Source organism: Panthera pardus, unplaced genomic scaffold (genome assembly GCF_024362965.1).
Source record: "Panthera pardus isolate Hobbes unplaced genomic scaffold, ASM2436296v1 HiC_scaffold_2, whole genome shotgun sequence".
Taxonomy (NCBI): domain Eukaryota; kingdom Metazoa; phylum Chordata; class Mammalia; order Carnivora; family Felidae; genus Panthera; species Panthera pardus.
The window spans coordinates 122,592,092-122,606,500 of NW_026526765.1; the positions used below are offsets into that span (position 1 = coordinate 122,592,092).

At 42.7% G+C, this 14,409-nt stretch overlaps 1 protein-coding gene across 6 annotated transcripts in view; it reads right to left on the reverse strand.

Annotated features, from left to right (window-relative positions):
- The window catches only part of CYSTM1 (cysteine rich transmembrane module containing 1), a 76,627-nt gene that overhangs the window by 43,383 nt on the left and 18,835 nt on the right, over nucleotides 1-14,409 (reverse strand). For 4 of the 6 annotated variants that reach the window (XM_053907425.1, XM_019424238.2, XM_053907427.1 and 1 more), the window contains exon 2: nucleotides 116-337. In XM_053907425.1, the coding sequence (XP_053763400.1) occupies nucleotides 116-337 (222 nt within the window). Of the gene's footprint in view, nucleotides 1-115; nucleotides 338-517; nucleotides 605-9,109; nucleotides 9,164-14,409 lie in introns of those variants that run through there. The other 2 variants (XM_053907429.1, XM_053907428.1) reach the window with 2 other exon arrangements.

The window sequence follows — 14,409 nt, forward strand, 5'->3', positions numbered from 1 at the left end:
CAAAGGCTAGCGTGCCTTCTCTGCCAAAGAAAACATGCAAACATTTCCTTTGGTGACATGGGACTGTGCACATGCACACCCACATACACATATACACATACCCAACTCCCAGTACCTGTGGTTTTAGGAGGCTCCTGAGGTCCGCCCTGCCAGCCATACTGTGGGTATCCTTGGTAGGGGTAACCCTGAGGAGGTGGGTAGGGTCCCCCCATAGGTCCTGGAGGGTAGCCCTCTGGTCCCATTGGTTGTTGTGGATAAGGTGGGTACGGGGCCGTCGGACCAGGGCCCGGATACGGTGGAGGGTTCCCTGGGTTCATCGGGGACCTGCAGAATGTACCTAAGAGACAAACAATGAAAATTATTCTCATCTAATCCGTGGAAGTCATTAGAAAAAAAACTTCAACCCAAGAATAAATTTACAAAATCCCTTAAAGGATCTCAAACCTCTTGTAAACCTTCAGTTTTGCCCATTGTTTCTTTTTCACCATTCCCACAATTGACTAATTAGGTTATGTACCTGGTTATATGCCTTCTGCCTGCCTTCCTCACTAGGCATAGGCTGTGACAGCAGGGATCAGGTCACCTTTGGATCATCACTATGACCCTGGAGCTTAGCATGATGCCTGGTACAAGAATAGGATTTTTTATTTTTTTAATTCTCTCAAATGTCCACAAATGTGGTTGCATACATAGCTCTAGGAAGAAGGCAGAAAGTCTAACGGCACTAATCTTGAGTCAGACCAGTGGAGGCTGAACCAGCCCAACCAGGGCTGGGCCACACTGGTTCCTCTAACAAGAAGCACTGCGGCAATGACCCACCAAAGACCCACGGCTCTCAGCAGTTGAATGGTGTGTCCAGACTTCACTGGACTGAGGGCAGAGCTCTCTACACAGGATGCTGAGCATCTCCTCAGACCATCCAGGCTCCCAGGACCCTGGAGGGCTCACCAGGAACCCCCACATTTGTGTGTATAGGTTCCTGTTCTTGGTGGTTTGCTTCTGTGAGACAGGCCATTGCTTCCCAGCCCCCAAACACTCGTTAACCATTCTCATGACTGGGCTTGAAGTCTGGTGGGCCGGTATCTCCTCTCCATCAACCCTGCAACCCTTGCAGTGCCTGACATTCCAAGGACTTCAGATTAAAAGTATCACTGGGGAATGCAAAGTACATATTCTGGATGAACGTGCTATCTGTCATCTTACTGTCTTGCACTGTTACCCACCTGCAATACTGATATTTAACTTTTTACCTATTCAGAGGTCTTCTATCCCCAATTAAAAAGTTAACAGAAGGAAGACTCTCATACTCAAAATTTAATAATTTCACTACTTGTTCTCCATAACATACAATCGATAAATTTGTAAGGGACTTTACACATATGTAAAGAACAAAATAACTATAAACGTTCCCTAGAAAATCCGGATTCAAGTAACAGTAGACTTGGCAAGTCCCACAGTGGCAGGATGAATCCCACACAATCACATCCCCCTACACAATAGTGGTCACATTTCCAGTCAGGTATCCATCCATTCTCGCCTCCGTACCAGCTCCAGGGTGAGACCAGGGCTACCTAACCCAGTCCAGGTCACCCTTTCCCCTTTGTGATCAAGATTGGTTCAAGGAATCCAGGACTAAGCCAGTCACACATGGCATCCCTCGGCCGCTGGGACCGGTTCTGAAGTGGTTTGCAAATTAAGAGCTTGGTGCTCTCCGAACACACTCCCAGCCTCCCTTTTCCCTGAACTCCGGCACACACTAAGTCTGGCAAGGACAGGGCTTCTCAGCCCTGAGGAAGCCAGCCTTAAGGTGAAGCAGGCACTTCAGAAAAGCAGAGCAAGAGAAAAAAGAAATGGGATTCCAGATGACTTTATAACAGTTTATAAAGAAAACAGGCTGAAACCTACCCTAACCTTTTATACCTCTACAGAACTTCCAGGTCTAGGAACCAATAGTATAGTAGGCTAATGAACTCCTCTGAGTGACATTCAAGCAAGCGTACAGTTATACAGTGCTGACCGCCTGGCACTGTGCTAAGTAGTGAGGTACGGAGATAAGTGAGGCTCAAACCTATGCCTTGGGCAACTGGCTCAAAAGGAAAACATAAGGAGAGTGATATTTAGAAAAGTGGTAAACAGACAGCTAGATAGGAGCAGGGGCTTAAACCCAGCAGGAGGTGAGTGTGTCACTTGAAGGAGGTGATTATAAATTCAAACTTCATAATATGGAAGCAGAATGGCTCCAGAGTCTCTATTTTGACATCTGCATTCTATCCCTCATTTTAGAGGCTCTTATTTTTCCAGGGGCCTAACAGGGATTCAGAAAAAAACTAGAGTTCTTTCCCTTCTCTGCTCTCTGCCAACATGACATCACACTCTGACCTGGGAATGGCTTTCGCCTTATCCTAATGCAAAGACTTCTACCAAGAAGGCTGTGGAAAACCTAGTGAGCGCTTGTTTGCAATAGAACTCAGTCTCATTGACCCTTTCGCCCAATGGCTATTCCATTATTTACTTTTTAAGTCACAGAAGAACACAGTCATCGTAACTAAGCTTTCCAGAAATTCAGTATATGGGGAGTGGGGTCTCCTGTGAAAGGGCCTAATCCCATTGAAACACTATTTTATCTTGATTAGTCCAACAAGACCCTGTAGTAATGATCATTCTCACTCTAGCAAAGTCCGGACCAAAGTCTGCAGACATTGTTCTGAGAACAGCGACCCGTGAGAAGGAAAAAAGAACAAAGCGTATAAAACTATTACAGCTTCAGACTTCAGTGTTTCATGACTCATCTTGATCTATCTACTTGCATCTAACCCCACTATCCCCATGCTGTTCTCTTCCTGGAACCCTCAATAATGTATGTGTCCTCTCTCCTCCCTCCATCATGTTTCCCCCTCATTTCTGGGATGTACCTTTCTCCTTCTACCTGAGGAATCACTTCATGTCTAGGGGGGAAATCCCAAGAGGCACTTATAAAGAACATACACCACGCAGGCACTCCAGCTACCGTGCCCCCTCCTTCTGTCCCTGTGTTCTGAAGACACACAGTCATCTTAAAGGGATAAAAATCTGCATCTATCTTCATTTTCCTTCAAGTTAAAAAAATTCCAGTAAGAGGGAAAGCCACAGAAACAGCATCTGTGCTGAGATCAAAGATCGTGGGGCTGGCATTTGAAAAGCATGACTTTGCTTAATCAATTGGGAATCCCAAGTTTGTACAGAAGCCAACCAAAGTAAAAACAAAACAAAGGCTACCTAACACTGATACAGTCTAGTGCAAAACACTTAATATAATCCAAACACAAATGAGCTTTCAATTTAAGGTATGATACTGAACTCTGCACCATAAACATTTTCCCTTTATAAATTTGCTCAGGTGAAATACACACCCTACTATACCAGAGTGTGTTACACCAAGGGTCAAATGTAAACTGGAAGTTGTACTATTAAAGATAAGTTAGGGCCTCAAATAAGCTCAAATCAAGCAGCAGCCAAGATCCATTAATAGACTGCACTGAACACTGCAATGTGGCGATCCCATTCCAGACAAGCTCCAAGTCCCAGGATTAGCATTCAGACATACAATGAGAAGACCAGCAACCATGTTTTCAGAAAGTGGTCCTATAAGATAAGACCTCAAACAAAGTAGACACATGGGAAAGAATGGTATGTTTCAAAGTTGTTATTATTTTTTAATTACAAGATGCCTGGTAGCCTGGCATTGACCCTGAAGAGAATACAGTAAAGAACTTTCCTCTGGAAAAACTAACAGCCCCAATGGAAAAAATATTATTGATATCAGTATTTATGACCCCGTAAGTCTGCTCTCAGATGTGGACTAACGTGTAGTGAGTCCATAAGAACATTCAAAACAGTTTTATTTATAATAGCCCCACAGTGGGAACTGTCCAAATGCTCATCACAGCACAACAGATAGCTTGTGGTATATACAACAGAAAACTGTCCAGCAAAAAAAAAAAAAAAAAGAAAAGAAAAGAAAGAAAAGGAAAGAAACAAAGAACAAATATTACATGTGGATGAATCTCACAGATGATGATGAATAAAAGGAGCCAGATTCAACAGACTTCACACTGTAAGATTCCATGTATATGAGGGTTGAGAACAGCCAAAAGGAATATACGGATATTGACTGGAAGAGGCACAAAGGGAGCCTTCTGGAATGATAGAAATGTTCTACATCTTGAGCTGAGTCATGTTTATATGAATACTACAAAAAACCATTGAGTTGTACATTAAAATTCTCACACTTTAAGTTGTACAGTAACAGCAGACAGACAAAATTTGGCTAAAAGGAAAAAAAACATTTATAGTGGTTTTCCCTGGGTGCTGAAACTATGAGCAATTGTTACTTATATTCTTTTGTATTTCTGAAAGTTTTAATAAGGGAAATTCTATAGTCAGGGGAAAAAAAGGTTTTCTTAGTGCTTTCTAATATTTTCAGGCTGCTCGTCTTAACTGCTAGAACACCTCTGTAGGCCTCCTATCTATCCACTCGCAGGACCCCGATATCCCTTCCTACTACTAATTTAACCCTTGTTGGTAACCTCTTTTATATCTGCTCTTCACTAATTTTTATAGTAATTTCTGTAATTATAATTCTTTTTTCACAGGCTACTTCAGGTCCTTAAGTTCTTTAAATGTTTTCTTTCTGCTTCAAACTAAGAAGTCACTTGGCTGAGTATCAGACATGGGAGGAAAAAGTTCTCTTGCTTACATACAGACCTCTTTGCTTGAAACTATTCTTATCACCAAAGCCAGAAGTCATGCTTATCCCTCCATCCTCACATATCCTTCTTCAGAATTTATAAAATTGTCTTAAAGTTTAAAAGCATGAGAGCAGATCTTATTCTAACGACCTCCTCTGTGTCTTTTTTTAACTCCTTGATTTGTTGGCCTTTTAACAAGATCTTCGTAAACAGAGTATTTATATTCTCGGTCCCTCACTTTTTTTTGATTCTCATACCCATAATTTTGGGTATGGTTTGTTGGGCTAAAAAAAGCTTTAGAATTACTGGTTTTGTGCCGCTCTATCCTCTGAGGCTTAGGGTTTTCATTAAGTTTTAGCACTGGCATGTTGGTTTATTCCATTCATAGTCATTTGTTCATTCCACAAATACTTCCAGAAGCACCCACTGTGACCCAGCACCAGCGGTTCCAGGCACTACGGACATAATGGTAAGTAAGAACTTCCACTGGGGCTAGTGAGAGAGGCAGACATTAATGTCAGCAATTACAAAACCAAGCTGAGAGGGAGGAAGCACTTAGCACAGCAAGCTCAAAGTAGAGACAATAAGTCCTGGAAGTCAGAGAAAGCTACTCAGAGGAAGCAATTATCACATTGATAGTTAAGCATAAACAGAAATCCCTGACTACTCACCCTTCACTGTCTGGTAAGAGACAGCCGCCTGTGAGAAAGACCTGAGCACACTGGAGGAGGTGAATGGGTTCATTATGGCCAAAGTAGACAGGATGGGATGAGGCCAAAGGGTCAGTTCACAAACAGCCTTGCTAAGAATAAACCTCCATTTCACTGCAGCTTCCTTTTCTACAGTTATTACCTCTTGTAAAAGGATTCACCCAACTTTATTTATGCTTGTCTGTTACTGTTGGCAAACCTAACCATTTGTTTATTCAACGATAAACAGCATTCAACAATATTAAGGACACGACATCCCAGTACCAGGGGTATGAGGCAAAAAATCCTAGCTGGCTTGCTCTCACCCTTTGGTACTGCTAACAGTAAAAATAAAATGACTCTTTCCATTTGTCTGTTATTGCATCAGATGGAAAATGCTGGAAGTTCTCCAAATTGCTAGGGTATAGTGATAGTTTGGCTATAAAGACGAGACAAAACTCACTATGGGCAGTCACCTTAATGAGTTCCGTAATTTTACTGAAACAGATGCAAGAAGTGTGCATGAATGGCCCCACCAGTACAGGAAGTTGTGTCGCAAACAAAGTGACTGGGCAGGGAGCACAGCTGAGAAGCAACAAATGGCCTCTACTCTGAACCCCTGAGCCCAGACCACAAGGACAGGCATTCCAGAACCACGGGCCTTCGCCTAGGAACAACCTACTCCTGACACAGACAACTTTACACAAGAGCCCCGGGGACTAGCAACAGCAGGGAATTGACCTTTTAAAGAAGGTAGTGATGCTCCCAACAACAGAGCAACACCAGGAGACCCGTGAGAGTTAATTATCACAACATGGGCAAGATCTGTGATTTTATAACTTGTTCACCATTTCTAACACATTTTGCAGTGCCACCATTTCCTAAGTTGATTTTCTTTGGGGGGCAGGTTGGAAGAATATAACCTGCACTGTTACTTCATCATCGTCCAAACACTGATTCTGGTGTCAATTTCCCAAATATTAGCCATCCCCTACCTCATTCAGGATCGTTTGTTCGCCAGTTCTACCAGGTCCTGAGCTGCCCTCATATAATCCATGAATGAATATTAGAGCATGTCTTTTGTGTCAACATTCTGGCCTGCAGCCTCTCTGTGGAGGACACAATGACACATATCTCAGAAATGGCACCTTTCACGGAACAAGGGCATCAAAAGGCACGTGAAAGTTGAAGAAATAATGGTGGATCATCTATCTCTGGAGGCCCTGTCCTAGAGTAATGAAGAGCTTCAAACAGCATCTAATTTTCCTTTCTCACACAGAATTTGACATAAAAACAAAAACTACAGAGGAACCTAAAATCCTGCAAACTATTTAGCAACATGATTTGGTAATGCCATTCTGGTAAGTGCTTTAAGCCACCATCCCCAACATTAAGATAACACAAAGACGTAAGCATATTCAACTTGTCCTGATACATTAGTAATAAAGTCTAAAAAGTCATCCCCAGGTTAATTATCCACATTACTATGTGGATATTTATGTGGATATTATATAATTATCAACATTATTTGAAAATATTACAGCCAATCAATCTCACCTCCCTCCAACATTAAACTTGGTATGCATATTTTAGCATTCAGCCAGCCTGGGAGACTTCGAGAAAATTCAGAGAAGTTCCCCTCCAGAGAGGTAACATATCACCTGATAACATTTTTTTGTATAAAGCTTTCTATAAAGAACCTCTGGCTGGATCCATACTTGTTGCTCTATAAAATCTAACATCAACACTTATTCAACAGCCATTAAAAAAATAATTGCTACATGAAAATATCTATCGACAACTAAAATAGCCTACCTAAGCTGTCTAGGCATTGGTATACCATTCCTCCCTAATGTTTGGAGGAAACATCCTTTCTTTTTACATAGTGATGATTCTGTTTTCTTACATATTCTTCAATAAAGGCATGTTTTTAAGTGAAACCTTTAATAAGTAACAACACCCTATCCTTCGAACCAGCAATTCACCCTTTAGGAATTTATCTTACAGATATACACTAGTTCTGGTATGCAAAAAAAAAATCTTCAATGCACACAACTTCATACCCCCTCCACAGATATTACAGCATTTATTTATAATAGCTATATAACACATCTCTCTCTCTCTCTCTCTCTCTCTCTCTCTCTCTCTCTCACACACACACACGCACGCACATGATGTATAACATCCCAAAGGGCCACCAATATGGGAATGGTTAAATAAACCATGGAACTTCCAAACCATGGCATCACTATTTGGCCTTTAAGAATGAGGCAGAATTACATGTGCTGATGTGGAAAAACGCCAACAGACTCAAAACAGCAAATTGCAACACAACGCGTTCTATTACCCCATTTGGGTTTAAAAATAAAGTTCTATTTCTAAACTTGAATACATTACAGTTATATTAACGAATATAATTATTCATTCAACTGTACTTTTTTGTTATATGTAATTTCCACACATATTTGACAATAAAAGTTAAAACCCCTGCTGATCATCTTTGGGTAAAGTCTGCCACATGGCTTTTAGGAGAAAATAATCTATCTCCTAACTCACTAAACGGAAAGCCATGCTTCCAACAACCATCTAAACTACCAGTGAGAAAACACTCTGTTCCAGTTGCCACATGGAAAACCCCAGCTCCAGAGCAGAATCCACAGCTGCAAATGGTCTCATGGCTTCCAGGATCGCCTCGCCAAGGACCCCCTTTCCAGCCTTTATTGCTCATACACGGTTCTCTGCAGAAACCACAGGTCTGCCTGGATGTAGGATTTACTTCTGCCTTCAGCTTCTCGAAGGACTCCCCAAGGGTGGACCTCAGCTTGTGTGATAGCTCCCAACAATGCCAGCAAATCCTGACAACTCCCTCCCCACACCACTGGGACCCCCAAGTGGGGAAAAGACACCTCCACCTCACCCAACCACTCAGCTCAGGGAGTCTGGTCAGTAACCGAGCTAAGATGCTATCTGAAAGCCAGTGGGGAAGTAAAGGTTGGCTCCTCCTCAGAAAAAAAGGTTGGGGACCTCTGAATTAAATCTAGTCACTGGGACATATGGGACAGCATTGTAACTCCCGGAACTTCAAATAGCCAGCCCTCAAAGTGACAATGGACAGAAAATGAGGCCCAGCAAGAGGGAGCATGGAAAGAGAAAGTGGCAGTGAACAGAAGGGACAGAAAAAGAGGAAAAAACCTATTAACACAGAAAGTGAGTTGGGGACATGAAAGGATAGGTTATAGCGGGAGAGAGGGAAAAGAGCCCAGCTCTGCCCCCTGCCAAGTTGAGAGGACACACTAAAAAGGGACAGGTCCATCCCTCTCAACAAGCCTGACAAGGCCACTTCCCAGGCCAGGTCCCCCACCAGCACAGCCCCAGAAAGACTGGCTCCCCTGCCCCCTCCCAGAGCATTAGATTAGGCTTTGTGGGAAACCTGAAATCCTGATGGCTCAGAAAGAGGCCCCTACAGCTTAATGTGCTGGCAATTTAACTAAGCACTCCTGGTTCCTGCCGGCTACCAGGCTAGTCAGGGCTTTGCTCTGCCATTAGCGTGCTCTCATGACCCTCTGAGAAAAGCAGCAGCCTAGCCAGAGCTGTGGGGTGCCTCTTAATGGGCAGGAGGGAATCTCCCTTCACACCAGCAAGAGACACTGCTGCCTGCCATGTGCCAATGTGGGCTGCCCGACCAGACCTTACCGTCCCAAGGCAGCGACGTCTCTCCCCTCCTTTCTTCATCTTTGTAACTTTAGAGCCATAGACATCAAGGCCAACAAAGGCTAGAAAAAACAAATGCTAGGTAACTCCAAGATTTCCGTCACTAACATCCACAAAGAGCTACTGTGTATGAGGACGACAAGGGGCTCAAAGTAGTGTAAGATACTCATGAGTTAAAAACAAAACAAAACAAAACAAAAAAACTGCATCCACCCAGAAACAAATGCTTATATGGTCAATTAATCTACGACAAAGGAGGCAAGAATATACAATGGGGAAAAGACTGTCTCTACAACAAATGGTGCTGGGAAAACTGGACAGCTACATGCAAAAGAATGAGACTGGACCAATCTCTTACCATACACAAAAATACTCAAAGTGGATTACAGACTTAAATGTGAGACCAGAAACCATAAAACTAAAAGAAAACATATGCAATATTTTTTTTTAATGTTTACTCTTGAGAGACAAAGAGAACATGAGTGAAGGCGGGGGAGGGGGAGGGAGGGGGAGGGAGGGGGAGGGAGGGGGAGGGAGGGGGAGGCTCCAGGCTCTAAGCTATCAGCACAGAGACCAACACAGGGATCGAACTCACAAACTGAGATCATGACCTGAGCCGAAGTTGAGACACTTAACCTACTGAGCCACCCAGGTGCCCCTAAATTTTTTATTATTTTTTTTAAGGCAGTAATTTATTTGACATTGGTCATAGAAACATTTTTCTATGATGCGTCTCCTCAAGCAAGGAAAACAAAAGCAAAATTAAACTATTGGGACTACACCAAAATAAAAATTCTTTGCACAACAAAAGAAACCATCAACAAAACCTGCTGATGGGAGAAGATACGTGCAAATGATTGATCCAATAAGGGGTTAATATCCAAAATATAAAGATCTTTAAAATATATAGACAGATCAATCTTCTACAACTCAACAGCAGAAAAACAAATCCAATTAAAAAATGGGCAGAGGATCTAAACAGACATTTTTCCAAAGACGACATACAGATGGCTGACACATGAAAAGATGCTCAACGTCACTAATTATCAGGGAAAAGCAAATCAAAACCACAAACAAACAGCACCTTACACCCATCAGAATGGCTAGAATCAGACAAGTAACAAGAAGTGGTGGTGAGGATGTGGAAAGGAGCCCTTGTGTACTGTTGGTGGGAATATAAACTGGTACAGCCACTGTGAAAAACAGTATGGAGGTTCCTCAAGGTAAAAATAGAGTTACCATATGATCCAGTAATTCCACCACTGGGTATTTACCCAAAGAAAACCAAACCAAACCAAACCAACCAACAAAAAACTAATTTGAAAACATAAATGCACCCCTATGTTTACTGCAGCATTATTTACAATAGTCAAGATAAGGACAGGGCGCCCAGCTGGCTCACTCAGTGGAATACAGCACTCGTGATCTCGAAGTTGTGAGTTGACATATGCTCCCCAAATGATCCTGCCCCAGGTCCTGACACTGAAAGCTGACTGGTAAAGTACTGCAGGCAGCATCAACAATGTCAAGTGGCAGAAGTCTAGCACCTCCTCCCAGGTGGTCGCCTTCCCAAATAACTTTACAGTTAATTGTTCCCCATCCCTATCTTTCTTGGCACAATGAGCACGTGGTCTGATAGTTTTCAGTAAGGATGTATTTTTTGGAACAACTCTCTGGGGACTAATGATTCTTTCAGCATAAACTGGAGAACTAAAGATAGGCACTATGAATACAGCATTACTCCCCAGGGAGTAAACTCAGATCAAACTCTCCTCCCACCATGACTACCAACACTCCCTTAAACCTTTTAATTGAAAGGGTTCACAAAAATATAAATCATCCCTTGTTTTCAGCAAAATCATACACAGGCTTGCTGTCCATAGAGACTAGATTCAAACCATTTGTCTTCCTGGCTTTAGAAATGAGGATCCATCCAGTTTCCTAACTGGTTCTGAAGCCTACAATCAATACCAATATTCCACCTATGTCTCCTAAAACCTACTTAAGAAGTCAGTGAGTTCATTTCCTTTTGAAGAGTCCTTTGTAAACAGCACACCAAGTAGTGTGAACCTTTTTGACTGGAGGGTCAACTCATGCCCAATCCCCTCGCTTCTATGCTGCTGTTTAATTGCTGACTCCCACTTTATAGCCAAGCCAATTAGCAGCCTTGGCCAAGCGCTGCCTGAGAAAAACAAGCCTCTCCGGTCAGGATTCCCCTCATGCCTAGTCGACAAATGCCAGAAGTCTAAGAGATGGATATTATAGTTCTATAGAGTCCCTGGGCACATCAGCAAGCATGTGAGTGTCTGACTGAGTAAGAGGACCAACGGACTGACACAGAACACGGGAATTTTAAAAGATGACTATTTCACTCCTCATTTAATTTAGGGAGCATTATTATCCACTTTTACCTCTGATGAACTTAATAACTAACTCCTTTAGAGTTGAAAGGATATTGGATACAAAAACCTCCAGAAAGCTCCACGCCCAGCTAGGTTACTGGTTTATTCCAGGCACTCTAAGGGAAGCAGAAAAGAGTGGGGAACCATTTGAAATTATTTCCTTATCAAACACAAACATGGAGTTTACCCTCAGGCCTCCAGATCTTGATTATAAGTGTACTGATAAGCCTAAATACCCCAGGAAAAAAATAATAAAAACACCTTAGAGTTTGCATGAGGCTTTCACAAAAATTTAGAATGTCCATCTCTTTTTTATTTCACTAATCTCAAAACATCCGTTCATCCAAGAATTACAATTTTCAGGGAGAGAAGCTCAGGGAGACTCCCCTTAGTCTCCGTCTCACCTCTCTTGACTTGTGGAGTCTTTTTTTTTTTTTTTCCCAATTTTTTTTAAGTTTATTTGAGAGAGAGCGCAAGCAGGGAAGGGGCGGGGGGGGGGGGGGGGGGGGGGAAGGATCCCAAGCAGGCTCTACACTATCAGCACAGAGCCCAAAGCAGGGCTTGATCCCATGAACCTCGAGATCGTGACCTGATCTGAAACCAAGAGTCGGATGCTTAACTGACTGAGCCATCCAGGCGCCCCCTGACTTGTGAAGTCTTGAGTAATCCTTTTTGCCATCTTTGACTTTGCTGGACAAAGCCAAAAGCTGAACCCACAACTGGTGACCCTGACGTGATAAGCCAAACCCGAAATTGGTGACCCTAAAGTGAAAGTGATAGCTTTGAGAGGAAGATTTTTAGGTGGCAGAATCGACATGTTCAGGAAAAAATGTGACATTGTCCGGACTTCGGATAGACCTCATCCTGGACAACAGTGGAGACTATGCCCACAAGTGACCAAGGCAAATGATGTCACCTGGGGACAACTTAAGAAGCTCGATCAACATGTGACCAAAGTAATGTGCCATGGCAGAGAGCCACCAACCCCAGAAAACAGGTTTTTAGCATATCTAGCTGTGGTTTCTCAAAACTTGGCTAAGCTCTCCAAATGATCTACACCATAGTGGCCTCCTTGAGACATCATGAATGACAACAGATTGCCCTCCTCAACTCCCATGAACAAGATTCTTTAAAAAAAAAAAAAAAGAGGGATATGTAGGAAATCAAATAGCTATGTCCTGGTTAAGGAGATTATAGGGAACACATTACACTGCTTTCTGGCCCTGCAGAGGACACCTGACCACTATCTAGTTAAGGCATATTTAGGGACTGGGTCCTGCCTGTGCTCATGAATTCCTGAGACCATGTTATCTATGGAATATCTCTTTTGTAGTCTTGGGAATGCCTTGTTTCTTTGCACGCTTTCTATAAGTTCTTACTGGCATGTAGCTCCTGACATATTGCGCAATGTTTTCCCTATAACATATACCTAATAAAGACGGGAGCTTGTCAACAGTTCGGGGAGACTTCCCTTAGCCTCCCTGTCACCTCTCGACTTGTGGAGAAAAAAATTCAGCTTTGGAGGAGCATCAATGTAAGTAATGAATTAATTACATTAATTTCATGTAAGCCTCTCATTAATTCTCCTTGGTACCTCTGGGAAGGGAGTACTAACCATTATCCCGTTTCAAGGTCGAGGAATGTTACCATCCCAAGAACGGTGGGCCCTGCCCAGGGCCTTGGGTGACAAAGGCCAAGGACTGAGAATTCTCCTTGGCTCAGTCTCTGGCCTATACCCCAGCCCTACTTTGGCTGAGAGCCCCTTAAAGGAGAGCATTCCTGTTCTTCAACACAGGAACAGCCAGCCCTGGGAGCTATCATAGCTTACGTTTAGGGAAATACACAAACTTTTTTTTCCTGACAATGAAGTCATATTCTCTACCAATGGGAAAACTTGTGGGGGTGGTATGGGTGAATGAAAGTGGAAAATTTCCCACAACTCTTGGCCTACTTAACCGCCCTGACAGCACATAGTTATAGTGTTTGGGGGTTGGGGGCTGTTTCTTTCCAAAGGAAGCATGATTAGTTGGCTGGTTCAAATACTTTTGAAGAGATTTAGAAAATGGTTAACAACGGTTTAAAAAAGTGGCCAAGAAATCTAACCTCCAGAGATTCTTGTAAAGCATGGGACTCCTGTAAAGACCTTTAAAAGTCACTATCATAACAAGCCCTACCACTTGTAATATTATAAGGAAAAACTCTTCAGTACATGCTAATGCGTGATAAACAGCCATTGCTCAGGTGACCTATCTTAAGCCTTCTTTTACAGAGAATGAAGTCACTGATCTGAAGTGAAGTTTATTTTCCCCAGGTGCCACCACTCTGGATTTGCCCTCCCTTGAGTGCTGTGCTGATTTCTACATTTATACACAAACCAGCTGCGGCCACCTTCCCAAGTTCTCCGCAGTTCCCGAAACCACCTTTTACTGGACAGGATCCCTGGAGGTCCAATTCTATTTTCTGCAGCAAACATACACAAAACAAATTGGTAGCAAGGTTCAGTCATTTCATGTCCTTCCAGAAAACATAAGTTGTTAAGGTTTTGTATAAAATGGGGCACTTGGGTGGCTCAGTCAGTTAGGGCCCAGACTCCTGATTTCAGCTCAGGGCACTATCTCACGGTTCGTGGGTTTGAGCCGCATGTCCGACTCTGCACTGTCACCTTGGGATTCTCTCTCTCCCTCTCTCTGTCCTTCTCCTGCTTGTGTGAGCTATCTCTCAAAATAATAAACTTAAAATAATAAAGGATGGCAGTGCTATTTGTGTGTGTGTGTGTGTGTGTGTGTGTGTGGTCACAGAATTAGTAAATTTCAGAGCTGGGAAAAACTATAAATCACCAAATCATTCCTTTTCAATAATCAAAACTTCTTGTTTCTCAGG